General features: G+C 35.5%; 1 protein-coding gene across 1 annotated transcript; it reads left to right on the top strand.

The window, feature by feature from the left end:
* Positions 1–1274: 1274 nt before the first annotated feature.
* LOC141651711 (uncharacterized) lies at positions 1275–3296 on the top strand. Its single transcript, XM_074459412.1, has 4 exons — positions 1275–1418; positions 1520–1856; positions 2020–2780; positions 2889–3296. The coding sequence occupies exons 1-4, from the start codon at positions 1275–1277 to the stop codon at positions 3294–3296; spliced, it is 1650 nt and encodes a 549-aa protein (XP_074315513.1).
* The last annotated feature ends 15391 nt before the right edge of the window (positions 3297–18687 follow it).

An 18687-nucleotide genomic window follows, 5' to 3' on the forward strand; every position in this document is an offset into this window, starting at 1 on the left:
ACATGATAGAAAGTTTACCCATTACACAAGGGTTCCAAAACACCAAGTTTCGTCAAAAATGGACAATCCTAAGGTCATTTTTGAAGCAATTTTCGAACTAGCGAGAAATCGTCTCATTTTTCGCCCAAATGCTCAATACTTGACGAAAATTCAAAAAGAATACATGGTTATGTTCCTCACATTGCCAATTACGCATTTCTAATGTCAATTTTGCAAGACAAATCCATTTGAGGCAAAAGCCCCAAATTTTCGAAATAAGGGAAGATAAAACCCTAATTTTCTTCCATCAAATTCAAGCAAAAACACAAATTTAAAGCAAGAATAAGAAACATACCTCGATTAGTCATGGTTTATGGCGCAATTCGATCAAATTTTGCCAAGATTTGTTGGAATTTGAGAGGATTTAAGAGAAAATTATGTTTTGTGTTTATGAAATGAAACACGGTTTTAATCGGGTTTTTACCCAGACAGGGACAAGCCCAAGAAAAGACGCAACACTTGCTGCGCCCCTTCCAAAAGTCGCAGCTTTTGCTGCGCCTATTCCCCAGCGAGTCTTCAGCTCAAAATTTGAAAGTTCGTTATAAGTTTGTTATTTGTGGGCCCAATTTTTGTGCGCCATTTCTCCGACATCTTATATCATACACTTACCTCTCTTGGGCATTCTTTTCGTCTAGGCCCGCATTATTAACAGACTGTAAAACCGTCACAGTGTTTTATTTCCCAGCAAGGATCCTTTGAACACAGTTCACGGGCTCATATTTTATTATCGGGATTTCGCTTGCAACAACCGAGCGGATTTCCAACGGTGCTTAGGACGCGCCACTATCAGTCAAGCCTCTTCATTTTCCTCGACGGTGCTTAAGACGCACCTTTGTCAAATACATTTATATTCCCCGCGAGATTTATTATAACAAATGTACTTCTCGAGAAGTGGAGTTTGTTTAAGAACAGACACAGGCACATTCCCCCAAGAATGATTTAATCCCGACAGAGTCATCCATATATTCCCCCGGCAATATTTTGCAGTGCTGCTCATGACGATCAAGATGTTCCTAGTCGTCAATATATACTTCTCCAGCGATATTTTGCAGTGTTGCTGTTGACAATCAAGACATTATATGTTTCCCCAAGTAATATTTCGTTGCCATTTACAGCCCACGAATTTCTCGGAAGCAGAGGTCGCTTGAGACCGACGCATGCAGATTCTCCAGCCGTTTCTCCCAACGTCCTGCTGACCCTTATATATATATCAAATCCTTCAAATCTTTCAGATGATGCAGTACCACCTTTCGGATGAGCAGCCTGTTTTTTTTTATGATGATGATTTCATTGATGATGTTGTAGATAAATCATCGATGGGAGTTTCGCAGTTTTTGAATTGGGTGTCCTGTAATAGTTCCGAACAACGGGATATGCAGGTTGCAAATGAATTGTTATATTCTCAATTCCCAACTAAATTTGTTTGGAAGAAGAAGGAGCATTATTGGAGGCTTAGAAAAAAAGGGTTTACGATTGGTAGGTTGGTTCACATCCCACCGAACTGCGGAGAGCTGTATTTTATGAGAATCATGTTAAAGGCCCCAAGTGTTTTGAGGACATCAGGACCGTCGACGAAAATGTCTGTCCGACATTTAGAGAAGCGTGTTACAAATTGGGCTTAATTGGTGATGACAGAGAGTATATTTTTGCGATAAAACAAGCTGCAGATTGGGGGTCTGGATTCTACCTTCAGAACCTTTTTTCGACTTTATTACAGTCTGGTACTTTGTGTATGCCGACCACAGTTTGGGAAGAAACCTGGCAGCTTCTTTCTGACGATATACTTTATAGGCAACGCAAACTTCTTAAAAATTCAGGTTTGCCTTTTATATCACTCTACATTTATGGCTCCCTTGATTATAATAAGTTTTAAATAACAGGTGATTTCTTTACTTTTCCACTCTATGTCTCATTATATATATTCTTCTGCAACATCTATTTGTCTATTAATAATATATGCACCTTTTTTCCTTATATCAGCCTTACAACTGACTGATGAAGAGTTGAAAAATTATACTCTAATGGATATTGAAAATTCTCTTCAATTAAATGGGAGTAGCCTAACTATATTTCAAGGCATGCCTCTTCCAGATTCTTCAACAACGTCACACCATCGAAACACGTTAGTAATGGATGCATTATCGTACGACAAACAGTCACTGAGGGAAGAAAATGAGCGTCAGCTTTCTTCAATGACTGATGAACAAAGGTCGGTGTACAATGAAATAATGGATGCTGTTTTAAATAATAGAGGAGGAGTGTTCTTTGTTTATGGATATGGCGGTACTGGGAAGACAATAATTTGGCATTCTTTGTGTTCTGGAATAAGACGTAAGGGAGAAATTGTTGTAGCAGTTGCATCAAGCGGAATTGCAGCAACCTTGATACCTGGTGGTGTAATAGCTCATTCGAGATTAAGTATTCCGCTTAACGTGAATGAGGACTCTACTTGCTCTCGAATTAAGCCTGGTAGTTATTTAACTGAACTTTTGATAAGGGCCAAACTCATAATATGGGATGAAGCACCTATGACTCACAAACATAGCTTTGAGGCTGTTGACAAAAGTTTGAAAGATGTAATGCGCGTTGTGAACGCGAGAAATGCTGAACTTCCGTTTGGTGGTAACGTGGTAGTATTTGGGGGAGATTTTCGCCAAACTCTACCGGTTGTCTCCAAAGGAAGTAGAGGAGACGTTGTGCGTGCATCTCTTTGTTCATCGTATTTGCGGCGTTCCTGCAAGGTATTCTTCCTTAATTACCATAGCAATATATATGTCTACCAACGTTATTAGTTACTACGGTTCTTAAAAATTAAATATATAAATATGCTAACATTTGAATTTGTGCAGGTGCTTAGACTTACAAAGAACATGAGTGTGCAAGGTGGAAGGACAAGCGACAATGTTGACGATATAAGGAAATTCTCAGAGTGGATCTTGGAAATTGGTGATGGTTTAGCGGGCGGTGAAAATGACGGGGAAGTCGATCTTCAATTCCCAGACGACTTACTCATTCAACATGTGGCAGATCCGATTGCATCAATAGTAAATGTCACATATTCAGATCTACAAAACCAGTTGTGCAACCCAGATTACCTTCAAGAAAGGGCAATTCTCGCCCCTACACACGAGATAGTTGAAGAGGTAAATGACTACGTGTTGTCGAAAATAGATGAGGAGGAGGTTATATATCTAAGCTCCGATGAAGTTTCTAACGATGATAGAGGCATAGGTGACCCTGACCTTCATTCTACTTAATACCTCAATAGTATTAAATGTTCCGGACTCCCAAATCATCAGCTGAATTTGAAGGTCGGTGCTATGGTGATGCTTCTCAGGAACATTGATCAATCACGCGGTTTGTGTAATGGAACACGATTAATTGTGACTGATTTAGCGTCACACGTGATTAGTTGTACGGTTTTAATAGGTAGTCATAAAGGTGATCACGTGCATATTGCTCGACTAACACTAACTCCGTCGGACTCCAGTAAATTCCCGGTACGTTTTAGCAGAAGGCAATTCCCCATCCTGGTCTGTTTTGCCATGATTATAAACAAGAGTCAAGGACAATCATTATCTCAAGTCAGCATCTATCTTCCAAGACTAGTTTTTAGTCATGGACAGCTTTACGTAGCGATTTCCAGAGTTACAAGAAAAGAAGGTTTGAAACTTTTGATTTGTGATAGTAATAAGGTTACATCAAATAGAACAACTAATGTAGTCTACCATGAAATTTTCCAATAGACTATTTTCGTTTATTTTATAGTTATGTTTCTTCAATTTGATTGTAAACGCTTTTCAAATTTGATAACTATTTCCATTTTATAGCGATATTTATTTTGTTTGCTTTTTATTATTTCTCATACGTTACATCTATTATATATTATATACTATGTTTCATGTTACAACACCGAATTTGTGGGTTTATATCACATATTTAAAACATGTGCAAGTATCAACCCCTTGAAAATTTAGCACGTGTTTTACTATATTATCAATATATACAAGAAATACAAATTAAAATATCCATGTTCATTACTGAGTATTCTTTATATATTCATAGCGATTTCAATCATTATAAATTCATACCCGTGCAAATTGCATGGGTTGAAAACTAGTTTGAGATGAATACGATTCATTTTGCATGGTTTATGAATTTTTTAGTGTAAAAATGACATAAATAGTGACTATTTGAGCAAAAATAGCTAAATTGAATTTTATAGCATGAGAAAATTATTATCTGTTTCTTTTGTATCCCACATATCAGATCTAAAGCTGAAACATTGAATAGATTGATTTTCATATGCTTTAGATGTTTTATTTGATAAAACCGATTAATCGCAACTATATTTTTTTTCTCGAAATAAATTCGATTTTGTTAACCTTAATTTTTGACATTATGAGTGTCATGGTAATATTCTAGAATGTTCAAAAATTTTAAATTTAGATTTTTAAATTATTGTAATTTAATTTGGATTTATTTAATAAAAGTTATAATTTTTAAGGTCATATATGAGCATAATTGTAATACCAAGTTGAATTGTTGTCAAAAATTGATTGATGACTAATTTTTGAGTCCTAAGAGAGTTAGGATAATTAACTTGGGCTAAAATTTGATTTTAGTATTATTTTGCGATTTTAATATGTTAAAGATCACGAATTTCCATAAAACCGGGTTGTATTTACGATATAAGTTTAAATAGGGCGATTTGGCACATAACTTGGCATGTTAGATACATATTATAATGCTGCATATTTCATTGATGAATGTCATATTTTCTTTATATAATTTTGAATTATGTAATTTTATCTTAGTATGGCCTTAGTTTTTATTGATATTTCCCGTAATGTAAGGAGATATCGATGCGGTTGTAATTTAATGTGATCTCGCATCACTTTTACTTTTACTAAGCGTTTCCATTTTATATGTATAATGCAAAAGCTATGTAATTTCATTACTATATTTTTAATTCCGGAGTTCCTTCAGGACAGTGCCATTCGGAAAGGCGTTCCGACGAAGACGGTGTTCTTAGGAGGCATGCCACTTGAAGATCAAGGGACCAATGGAGTTGGTTTCCGAATTTGTAATAGATTATTTGATTTTCTATTTTAGGAAGGCCATACTAGGAATTTATTATTTGCGTTGCATTTCTTTTAATATGTTGCATGCATTGCCAAATCGCCAAAACTTTACATACATATCTTTTCTTATCGAGTCATCGACCGTGTCAATTACAATTATCGATAGTTCAACGATTTAGTTCACTAAACGAGATAGATAATAAATTGACATGACCTCTAACTAAATTTAAAATTGAGATTAGCCTTACCAAATTGTAGGACCCATGAATCCCCGTGACATTTAGGGTAGGTTCGGTTTTCCCGGGGTGCTTTCATATTTCATTGGGTAAGTGGGGTAATAAAACGTTATTACACACGAAATTTGGTTGGTCTCGACGGGATATTATGACTAGTCTTATGTTTCGGGGCTAGGGATGGGTTTTAAGAAATTCATCAACCGAGAGTTCTAAAGTAGAATCAATTAAAGTGTTAATTCACCAAATTTACATAAGTATGGGATGTATCGGTTTCCCCGTGCCCATATTTGTATAAAGATGGATTTCGGAATCATTTATTATAGTTGGGTGGAGGTCACTATATAAATGCTAAACTTGTTCAAAATGTTTGCAAGATTATTTAAAATGATAAATGTTTATGATTCCTTCGTTTTCTATTTTGTAGTCAATTTGATTAATTAGCAATGACAACTCCTAATTCATCCGCATCAACTAGCGCAACCGCTCCACCACTCACCAATGCTTCTTGGCTCCGATCCTTTATGGATCGATGTAAACTTGAAAATAATGGGTCTAACTTCGCCGATTGGTACGCGCAACTCTGCTTGGCCGCGGAAGGTGACGACAAGCTTCGTTACCTTACCGAAGCCGCTCCCGCTGCACCTACTACTAGGTCTACCCTGTTGGGAAATGTGTCCTCAACAATAGTGCGATCACATAATTTAAATATCATTATTAAATCTCATTACAAGAATACGAAAGGGATGAAACATTACATATATAGTCAACTGGTCCACACATATCGGTAATGATTGGCTGGCTAGAGTTTGACATTACTGTCGTGCGACGGTGGTGATCAGTTGATCCCTTGAGGTCACACCTGAAGGACGATTCCCTTAATTGAAAAGGTTGATTAATTGTATGCCGATACAGATTAATTAATTCCTTAAAATTGAACAAATTATTATAAGAGAGAGAAAATGACATCTTATTATAATGTGATTAAATGAGATTTTATTAGTAATTTAAGAAGTTATATTACTAAAATTAAATCGGTGTTTGCGAAACACGCGAGATGAGAATGATAAGTTAGTCATAATTACAAGATATTGTGAATTATACTACCTAGTAATTAAATGACCATTTTAAGAGAAAGTAATTTTATATTACTAGTCAATTTGTTAAATATGATTTATTTAATTTGTAAATGATATTTAATTTGTTAAATATGCATTTTAAATTAAAACATGACATAAGACATGTCACATGTCACATGACATACAATTGTACAATTGACAAAAATAAAATGGACTCCATATTACATGGAAAACCGGTTTTATATGTAGTAAGTGGGTTTTGATGGTTTTTGTTATTTAAATAATAAAATAGACATCATGATGACACCTACTACTAGCTAGCTTTTCTTGTGAAGAACAAAAGCAAATTGGGAAGATTATTTGGACTACCCAAAGCCACTCCCACCGGTTTTTAGAGGAGAATTAGAGAAGATTTTTCTCTAATTAATTTATTCTTACTTTTTTATGAAAAACCTCCCTTCTCTCTCTTGTTCTTCATAAAAATTCCTTTTTGTGAATCAATTTGTTTAAAATCAAACACTAATAATACTAGAAGTAGTATATGAGTATTAGTAATAGATTTTAAGGTAAACCACAATATAAGTATCTAGTACATATTAGTTTGTGGGTTTAAGGGATAGTCTTGGGTGCTACTAATTGGAGGGCTTCTATTTTGAGGTCATGTATGTTCATCCAATATTAGAAAGCTCAAGAACTAACAAGAAGGAGATCTTGTTGGTGCCCATTTGACCGAAATTTAATTGGTGAGAAATTGATTTTCTTATCTCTTTTGTTTTAGTTTGCATGCATAAGATTTGTAATTAATTTTACGCCTAAATTAATTTGAAACATATATGAATATGTTAAAAATGAGATATAGATTTCCAACAAGCGGTATCATGAGCACAAGGTTGTTTGCATGCAAATCGGTTAAGTTTTTCCGAGTTATACGATTAACATATAAAACTTGTAATTTTGTGTTATTATGATATATCACGAAATTAATTTTGATTGTTAAAGTTTCTGATCCTAAAATGTATTTAGGATATTTTGGTTAATTTATGGATTTTATTGTTCATTTTATATAATATTGGCATTAAAATGTGATTTTTATGATAAAAATGTCATTTTTGGACGAAAATTAGCTAAACTTCGAATTTTCCAGTGGTTTTTGGATATGTTTTCACATATATTATTTTTAGATGATCTGGAAATTTTCATAATTTTATGAGTTCTTATGCTCAAAATATGGTTTTTTCATGTTAAAAATCGAATTTAAATGAAAAATAGGTTAATATGAGATATATTTCGAATCTGGTCATATAAATTTAGTATGTTGTCACATGCAATTTTATAAGATGTGTGTAAAATAATAGGCTATAATGAAGTCTTCATGCATGATTTATGGATTTTTGATGAAAAATAGCATAAATAGTGACTTAATTAGTGAAAAATTGCTAAAACATACTCTATGACTAAGGAAAAACGTCACATGTTGCATTTTATTATCTTTTTCAGATCTAAAATTGAAAAGTTGATGAATATAATTTTTCTCATGTTTTTATGATTTTAATTGATAAATCCGATAAACCGCAACATTGTTTTTCCCGATAAATTTTTGAAATTTTAACCTAAGTTTTTTGAACATTATGAGTGTCATGGTATTTTTCCAGAATGTTCATGAGTTTAAATTTCAAATTTCAAATTTATTTGAAATTTTTGTGATTTATTTGAAGTTTATGGCTTTATTTTGTAATTTTAAGTCCTTTTAATGAACAATTTTAAGTAATATAAGTTAATTATAGTCAAATAGTTAGTGAAGACTAATTTTGAGTCCTAAGAAGTTAGGGTAATTAACTTGTGCATAAATATGAATTTATGTAATTATCGTGATTATAAAACGTTGAATCACGCAAAGCCGTAAAAACCGTGTAATATACGATATTGGCTCCTTAAAGGCGATTTAGCATAAAATTGGGCATGTTCATACATATTATAATGCTGCATTTTATTTATGATTGTCATAATTTTATCTTATGTAATTTTGAATTATGTAATTTTTACTTAGTATGGCCTTAGTTTTAATTGGTATTACCCGAAATGTATGGGAATATCGATTCGGTTGTAATTTATTGTGATCTCGTATCACCGTTATGTAATTTAATAGATTTATTTTATTTTAATTACAAATGTATAATAGGAAATTATGTAATTTGTTATGTAATTTATTTATTTCGGAGTTTCTTGAAGACGGTGTCACTCAAGAAGGAAATACATTAAAGACGGTGTTACCTCGAGATGCGTGCCTCAACCGAAGTTCAGGGGACCAATGGAGTTGGTTTCCGAATATGTAATAGTTAATTAGATTTTGTATTTTAGGAAGGCCATACTAGGATTTTATTTTTATGCTTTGCATTTTATCTATATGTCGCATGCATCGCTAAATCGCCATACTAAAACATGCATTATCTTTTAATCGAGTTTATCGACCGTGTCAATTACAATTATCGTAGTTCACCGCTTTAGTTCACTTAAAACGTGATAGATAATAAATTGACATGACCTCTCGCTAAAATAAACAATTGAGACTTAGCCTTACCAAAGAGTAGAAACCATGAAAACCTATTTCGTGAGGGAGTGCACTCGGCCACACCGGGGTACAAACCTTGTTACGTAGGGGAAGTGGGTGATAAATGTCTATCCACCGAATTCATGTTGATAAGGGATGTATCGGCCACACCGTGCCCAAGTTGATGTGGATTTGGATCATGGACACATTTATTCGAAATTTGGGTTGAACTCAACAAAAGTTTTTGATAAGGGATGTATCGGCTACGCCGTTCCCTTGTCGGATGTGTTTTGGGCTAAAGATAAATGTTAATGTAATTTTATCGACCAAGAGTTCTAAAAGTAGAATCGATTAAAGAGTTAATCCACCGAGTTATATTGATAAGGGATGTATCGGCCACACCGTGCCCAAGTTAATATGAATTTGGATCTTGGAATCATTTATCATAGTTGGGTAGAGGTCACTATGTAAATGCTATACTTATTTACAAGTATTAATAAAACGATAAATGTTAAGTTTTCCACTATTCCGTTATCATATTGTTCTATTTCTTTACCACAATTCATATACGATATCATTTCGATTTTCATTCTAATCACCATTAAAACATCGTAACTAAAGACAAAGATGAATTTGCTTATAAAACCTCAAATGAACCATTGCTAAGGATCTCTTGTAAAGAGTATAGATTAAAGTTATTCATTACCAAACAGGTTTTTGATTCTTGACTAACACATCTACTTACAATGAATTGTTTCTAATTTTGGTAACTAGATTTGTTGGAAATCAAAATTGACCAAAATAACGCAACCACTTCAATGAAAGTTTTAAGACTAAAACGAACAAATGAAGAGTAATCTTCATGAATTCAATTTTGCTTCTCAATGCAAAGACTCATTGAAATGAGTGGGAGCATTCTCTTAAACCATTAAGATGAGGACGAGGTTCAAGAAGTAAAGATAATAATGGAATTGATACAAGGTAATGTTAAAAGTAAAGTTATTGAGAAATGACGATACTAAACCTATCAATCCCAACCAATAAAGTTTCCATTGTCTTAAATGTTGGACACAAGAAAGGAAACTACCCCAAATTATTGAAGAATCAACAAGTTAGTTGTGAGACATCTAATGGGACCTTCTTCTTTAAATGTTTATTTGATTAAACATAAATTTTGCTAGTACCACTTCGTCAATATTAGAAACCAGTGGAGGTTTTCATCATTGTATCCGACACATAAGATGATTAGAATATGACGACTACCAACAATAATGTCGAGAGATAGAGTAATTGTGTACTCAATCTAGTTTTTGGATTTAAAGTTGTACTTAATTGTGACTATTAAGTGCATAAACTCCAAATAAGAATATAAACTTGTTAAGATACAAAAGAGGTTTTCACTTTTGTGACCCTATACACCACGATTTGATGTATGGCTAGCCCATTATCAAGGTGATTATATTCTAAGCCAAACTAGAATGATATATCATGTAGATGATGTAAGATTCAAATTGGTAACCAAAGATTAAACCTTAAATTTTGGAATGATGAACGCAAAGAGTTATCGAGTACTCTTGAAACCATTAGATTGTTAATGGTATATGCATATCTTGTATTCAAAGCAAGATGTCTCGTGCCTTTTGTTTAAAAAGGAGATCGAGGTTGTAAATCATCGATCCAAAATAGGTTGATCATTTTCTTTTACCAACGATTTAAGTTGACGCTAATGTGTTCACTTAATAAGGTAAATAGAAAAATCTTTGAAGAAGTTTAAAGAGTTCAAGGAATCACGATTTAGTCGTGATGGGATTATCAAAGTGAAGACTTTGATATAAGCCAAAGGAAATGTGATATAGTATCACAAGTTAATCTCTCTTAGAACGCATTATGGAATAATGTGTGGTTGGATAAGAAATCAAACGCTATTCGATATGGTTTGGACTTCAATCAAGTTACTTTGAGTTACTTGATCCTTTTGGGGATTTTATCATTTTTGTTTAAATTATTTTTCCACTAAATCGAATCATATGAGATATGAAATGGTAAGGGTACCATGTTTGTAAGTTTTCACAAGAAACAAATGCTCATTTTTCCCTTTTCAATTATCACGAGTACGACGGGTTTGCGGCTCGTGAAGTTGTCTTTCTAAAATACAAGTTTATTTCTAGAAGACAGAGTGGGAGAAATTATTCAAGAGCCACAAAGAATGCCACAGAGAATGTTATATCGCAAGAAACTGGTCTTTCTTGGCTACATGAGACGTTTTGTGTAAGACATTGTTTCTTCAAAACCTAGGAGGTTAAATTCATCACTTGTTAAAAATGATGAATTCATGCTACTTTTAAGAAAGTAAAGAGCTTATAACTTACAAAATAAATTGTTTGATTCAAGTTGATTACTTCTAGAAAGTAATGAACATATGACTTACATAGGAGTGTTTAAGTCACAACTCAATACAAGGCTTAGAGCCATGAAAATCCGAAACAAAAGGGCTTGATTAGTGACAAAGGGTTTTGCACTAATAAAGAGAGATTTCAAAGCAAGATTGGTTGCAAAGGGTTTTGCACTAATTGAAATGCTTAAGTCTATTTGGATCTTCTTAGGGATTGTGTTTCATTATGAGGATACGCATACAACATGTGAATCTAAAACCCACTTCTTCAAAAGAAGGAATGTATTCAATACATGTCATGAGTTTTATAAATTCTTGCAATCCTAAGATAATGTGCAACTTAAGAGATGGTCTTAAGTAGGACATCAATGAGTTAGAATCAATGTTTTGATCATGTTATAAAACTTTTCTCGATAAGTCGAGAAGTTGTGTTTATACATGGGGTTTAGTGGGAGTTACGGAAATTTTTACTAGTCTTATATGTGGATGACATATTGATCATTGCGAATGATTTAAGACTTTTGGAGTATTATAATATATCTCTAATATCCGGATTAATGAAGATAAATCCACATGATATTAGCGTCAATAAGAAGTCTTATGTTGATAAGATTCATGACTAGTTCAATTAAATTGGACATATTTGATTGATTCCATTTGCTTCCGCTGCCGAATCAATTAAATAGGAATGATGTATAACATATACTTTGAGTATGATGAATTGTTTCAAAATTGAATTTAAGTAACCTTTGCCAAATAAGCCATAAAGATTACCCTTAAATGCTTGCAGAAGCATTAAGGAAGTAAAGCAAAGTGTTTATGATGCAATTTTGTGTAAGGTTGTTACACAAGTGACAATTGACAATCGAGATTGCTCATGGTTTCCGACAAAACCATAATCAAAACACATTAGGATGGTTAAGATACCATTGTGGCTATGTTATTTAAGAAATAGATTTTCTAGAATCGTTCTAGGCAATAAAGAACAATGAGAGATGTTTATAACGGAAATTGAGTACACTTGCAATCATGAGATGTGCAAGAGGATGAGTCCCGCACACTGTGAAAACAGTGGGAGCTATTCTTAGGCTAGAGGACCTATGTCTTGATTGGATCTTGACACGTACTCAGGAAGTTTTGTGATTCAAATGTATACATTACAACGGAAAACGAGTATGTAGTAAGGTTGAGTAAGGTACAAGAAGTTGATAAAACCTACTAACCAAAGCCTTCTCATAGGCTTAACATGATGAGTCATGTCATTTCAACTAAATTGAGATGAACAACTACATTCAAGATCAAATTAGATTATAGAATATGAAGTAGTAATCAGGCATTGACCATTCATATGTGATAATCGCATTTGTCGTACGAGTTTTTACTTTAAAACTCTTTTATTATACTTTGTTACATCCAAACGGGTTGTAGAGACAACATTGAACCCCGTTAAAGTGAACCCGAATTAACATAGTATTCGCCCATAGTCACTTGTATGAGGTGACGTCTCGAAGTGACTAGAGTGTGATGCGATTGATGGCAAGTTCAAGTGCCATAGAGTCATGTGAGATGACTAGTCGATCACATAGGCATTTGATCAATTAGGAACACTTTGTCGGGCGTGTGACCGCTTATAGAGTTCGCAAATTTATAAAGCCTGGTCGTGGCGAGAGCTACTATAGTATTTAAATGAGTCGATTCTTTTGACTAAAGACTGTTCGCCTAAGATGGCACGAGCCAGATTAACTTTGATTTGTGTTACTACGACCTTCGTAGATGGGGTCAAATGGGCATATTTTGGGTTATGATGGCTGTGGCTACTCGAAGGGAATAAGTGCGATAGGAATTGTCCACCCCCTTGTCAGGGTTAAAACAATATCTCAGGGCCACTCGAGGAGTAATGAACTGGAAATGCGTGGCCACGCTTGGAAGGTATCCATGGTGGATAAATTCCGGTCAATCGGTTATTCTCGGACGAGGAAACCACTCGATATGATCACTTGCAAGTACGACCCGAAAGACACCTTGCATTGAGTGGGAGATAGTAATAGGACAAGAGAATTGGTGACGCACACTTGTCGAGGACAAGTGGGAGATTGTTGGGAAATGTGTCCTCAACAATAGTGCGATCACATGATTTAAATATCATTATTAAATCTCGTTACAAGAATACGAAAGGGATGATACATTACATATATAGTCAACTGGTCCACACATATCGGTAATGATTGGCTAGCTAGAGTTTGACATTACTGTCGTGCGACGGTGGTGAACAGTTGATCCCTTGAGGTCACACCTAAAGGACGATTCCCTTAATTGTAAAGGTTGATTAATTGTATGCCGATACAGATTAATTAATTCCTTAAAATTGAACAAATTATTATAAGAGAGAGAAAATGACATCTTATTATAATGTGATTAAAAGAGATTTTATTAGTAATTTAACAAGTTATATTACTAAAATTAAATCGGTGTTTGCGAAACACGCGAGATGAGAATGATAAGTTAGTCATAATTACAAGATATTGTGAATTATACTAACTAGTAATTAAATGACCATTTTATGAGAAAGTAATTTTATATTACTAGTCAATTTGTTAAATATGATTTATTTAATTTGTAAATGTTATTTAATTTGTTAAATATGCATTTTAAATTAAAACATGACATAAGACATGTCACATGTCACATGACATACAATTGTACAATTGACAAAAATAAAATGGACTCCATATTACATGGAAAACCGGTTTTATATGTAGTAAGTGGGTTTTGATGGTTTTTGTTATTTAAATAATAAAATAGACATCATGATGACCCCTACTACTAGCTAGCTTTTCTTGTGATGAACAAAAGCAAATTGGGAAGATTATTTGGACTACCCAAAGCCACTCCCACCGGTTTTTAGAGGAGAATTAGAGAAGATTTTTCTCTAATTAATTTATTCTTACTTTTTTATGAAAAACCTCCCTTCTCTCTCTTGTTCTTCATAAAAATTCCTTTTTTGTGAATCAATTTGTTTAAAATCAAACACTAATAATACTAGAAGTAGTATATGAGGATTAGTAATAGATTTTAAGGTAAACCACAATATAAATATCTAGTACATATTAGTTTGTGGGTTTAAGGGATAGTCTTGGGTGCTACTAATTGGAGGGCTTCTATTTTGAGGTCATGTATGTTCATCCAATATTGGAAAGCTCAATAACTAACAAGAAGGAGATCTTGTTGGTGCCCATTTGACCGAAATTTAATTGGTGAGAAATTGATTTTCTTATCTCTTTTGTTTTAGTTTGCATGCATAAGATTTGTAATTAATTTTACGACTAAATTAATTTGAAACATATATGAATATGTTAAAAATGAGATATAGATTTCCAACATACCCTCTCCGTAAGGCAAGCCTATGAGGCTTACTGAAAAGAATCGGCCGCAATCATGAACGTCTTGATTTTCTCAATGGAAGCCAATCTCCAAAGGAGTGCTATTAAGATAAGCACGGCCTATAAGATCTACACCAAGCTTGTGACCATGTTTTCGCAAGCTCCAAGGATCATCCAATATGAGGCGGCCTCCACATTTTTCGAGATCAACATCAAAGAGGGCCAAAAGGTTAGCCCTCATGTGCTCAAGTTGATTGAGCTTGTTGAGACCCTTAAAATGCAAGGGGTTGACATTCCCGAACAACTCGTTATAGACCGAGTTCTACATTCCTTGAACAAAATTAAAGCGTATGTACAGTTTTTGGTAAACAACAATATGCATAATATGAGGACTACTCTCCATGAATTGCACAAAATTCTTGTGCAAGCCGAGAGAGACATGGGTCTAAATGTTAGCTCAACCAAGGATATGCTCATTATTAATAATAAGAGCAAAGAGAATTTAAAAACAGTGCTAGCAAGAGTAATAAGCCCACTCCCTTCAAGGCAAAAGGAAAAGTTATTTAGAAAAGCTCTTCCAAAAGAGGTGCTACTTCTGAGGACAAATGCCATTATTGTAATGGCGTAGTACATTGGAAGAGGAATTGTCCGCAGTATCTTGGAGATCTCAAAACTGGAAAGATTGTTCCAGTAGGTAATATATATTTCTCCCTATCATTCATGTTTTGATTTCAATCTCAACTTTGGTATTTGGATACAAGTTGTGATTCTTACTGTGGACGTGGGCCCACCTGCGGGTCCGGTTCGATCTGCGGACGTGCAGCGGTCTTTTGAAAGCCACGCTGGGCGGCGTAAAAATGCTTTCGACCGGATCGTTTTAGATCGGTCAGTTTCGTCTCGGTAAGGGTCTCGAAACGATTAGAGATGTTCGGAGTCGCCACCAATCATTTGTGGGATGCTTGGAATCCATTCGAAATCCACTTTATACCTCGGTTAAATCGAAGCACAAAGCAGCGTTTGACATAGGTACTAAAGATAAGGAAATCGTCCCTCTTTAGCATCCTATCTCTAGAATGACTCGCACGCCCGGATAAGGTCGTCCACTATCCAAAGTTTTCGAGTAAGAGGTGAAGGTACGTATTGGGAAGCCCTTGAATCAGACACCCAATCCCGCCCGCGGTAGCGGCCTCTACTGATCGATCTTAGTTGGTTGAAAGCAAAAGTTGATAAAACGGTTTAAATGCATGAATGCGCATCCAATAATTTAAACCTAACATGTGAGAGCTTTCTAAGTCGGTTGATTTAATCCAAGTATCAAGTATAAGATGTCGAGTTAGATTAATGGGTGATTTGCATACAAGACGGAAATAAAACATCCATTTACCGTATTAGGTTTATGGTGCATAACGTGATCCGTTTGTCTTAGTGAAGCATTTTGCAAATATGATTTTGAATGAGCAAATAGTCATCTGATTCTCCTATATCCGGGCTAACCGGAGTCGGGGTCGTCCTAGACTAATGCTGGAAAGGGAACAGACCCTGCACCAGGCGGCCACATGAGGCGCGAGCCTGTTGGCAGTGCAAGGGGTTCTCCCCCGGTTTTGGAAATAAGAAAGAAGAGGCCTGTTTAGGCACGGGTCAAACAACGGTTGTATGCCGTGTTCTGACCTTTTGAAAAACGTTTATAAAACGTATTGAAAAATGGGTATTTGACCCGATTTGGTTTGAAGGGGTCTTTTAGACCACATTTGTTGATTTGAGGAACGAGACTCGAATAATCATCATTGTTTTGATGATATTCGGTGTCGGGTTCGGCTTGGCAAGCTTGACATGAATAGTTTTCGAAAATAATTATGAACTAATTGTTTTAAGTTCATTTGAATATAATTAGTCGATACTCATCATCGTACCCGGTTTAAAATCCGGTATGGTATGTAGAACCAAGGATGACTTTGTGTTGGTGACTAATATGGTTGTTTTTAAAATGTAAAGAAATGATGAAAGGCTTTAAAATACCTCCCAAAATGAAATAAAAGGCTTTAAAATACCTTTTAAATGTTATTAACCAAATGTTATCACCGGTACACGGATTTAACCGTCATGGTATGAGGAACCAAGGGTGAAAAATGTTTTATGGTTAAAAACAAATGAAATAAAATAAAAAAGGATTGAAAATATTTGAAATGGTAAAAACCGATTACAAATATGATAGTGGATTAAAGGGGAAAGACGAGAACAAACACGGTTGAGTTCTGACCTGGGCACCCCATTAAGGCGCGAGCCTATTTGCACAATAAGGGGCTTCTGCCTCAGGCCAAAACTCAGTTTTGGCTCGTTTATCCCATGTTTTGGATCATGTTATGCATGTTTTAGCATGTTATAGTCATGAAACAAATGAATACACGGTAAAAGAAGAATTTTTACACCCTCATACTTACATGTTTGGTTATGGCGAGAAACCGACGTAAGTGTAACAAGTCGTTTGGTCGGAAAAGACTCGGTTTAAAACCGTTTGGGTAAATAAAAGGAGTGTTTTATTAAGATTAGTGACGGTGTAGTGGTCGAAGTGGTCGGTCAAGTGATTTAATGCACGATGACGGTACCAAACAATGTGTAAGGCTTGTATTTACGATCGGTAGGTCGTAAATACGCGTCGGATTGTGACTTAAGAAGTCGAGTCGAGAATTTTAAGGGAGAAAAGAGGGGGCGGACACTCGTGTAAGTTGTCAAATGGGGGCATTTGAGGGGTATTTATAGGAAAATGCGTGGTTGTGTGAGTTTTGAGCGACGTGGCCACCTGGGCTGCTCAAAGAGGCGCGAGCCACGTCGCGGGTCTTCGAGTTGTCCTGTCACTTTCACACAAGTGCAATCATGATTTGTTCTATCTTAGGATTTGTAGTCATATGTTTGGTACTTGACCATTCATAAATCCAAGAAATCTTAGCATAAAAGGTTTTGAATGTTTTGTTTTTGGTGGTTGACTCGGTTTGACTCGTTGTTGGAGTCGGGATTTGAATTTTTGAGTCGGTTTTTGGTCCGGTGTCGGTTTTGACTCTAGTTAGTGTCATTATGACCCCGTCGTCGTGCATTAAACACTCCAGGTACTTTTGAAAAGTTTTGAAATCTTTTATTTTCGAAATCGTTTTAAGTTTTCCGACGTAAAGTTGTACACAAACTGTCGATCAAACGCCGCAATTCCAAAGCATGTTGTAGTCCGATAATCATCGGGTGTTTGTTGGAGTCTCAGCAGATATTGGGTATCTACAGAGCCCCCACTTTGACTGAGGCTTGGACAGGGCGAAAGTCAAAGTAGAGCCCCCAGGTCAATCGAAGATTACAACCAGGAGACACAAGCGACGTCGAGGTTGCTCGAAAGGATTCGGGCCAAGGACCTGCCGTTGGGAAGGGCGACGCCAAGGCGACTCGAGGGTACGAGCCAAGGACCTATCATCGGAAATAGTTTAGAGTCTGTCGACTATCCGTGCGGGTCATTTAAAGTCCGTTAGACTACGTACAAAGGGTCGCCGGCCACAAGAAGGAGTCATACCTGAGGCATCATTGGATACGTCCTTGCATGTTCGCGGATAAAGGCTCGCCAGCTGTGGTGCATACTTGAGGAGGACTCGCCATCCGCGATGCGTAGTAAGGCTCGCCAGCCATGGGGCGGTCGGTTAATGGACCGTGAGAATGGCCGCGTCAAATGGGCTTGTTTTGACAGTAACGAACTCGTGATGCCGCCGTGGAAATAGTGAATTTGAATTTTCACTATTACTGTTTTTGAAATAAGCGGGTTCCGCGAGGAAGGCCCCTGTTGACATTTGAAGGAATAGTGAATTTGAACTTCCACTACTCGTTTGTTTGAATTTTTTGAAGGAAATAGCAAATTTTAATTTTCGCTATTACGACTGAGGTGACTGTTTATGTGCCGCCGT

Source organism: Silene latifolia, chromosome 4 (assembly GCF_048544455.1).
Source record: "Silene latifolia isolate original U9 population chromosome 4, ASM4854445v1, whole genome shotgun sequence".
NCBI classification, from domain to species: domain Eukaryota; kingdom Viridiplantae; phylum Streptophyta; class Magnoliopsida; order Caryophyllales; family Caryophyllaceae; genus Silene; species Silene latifolia.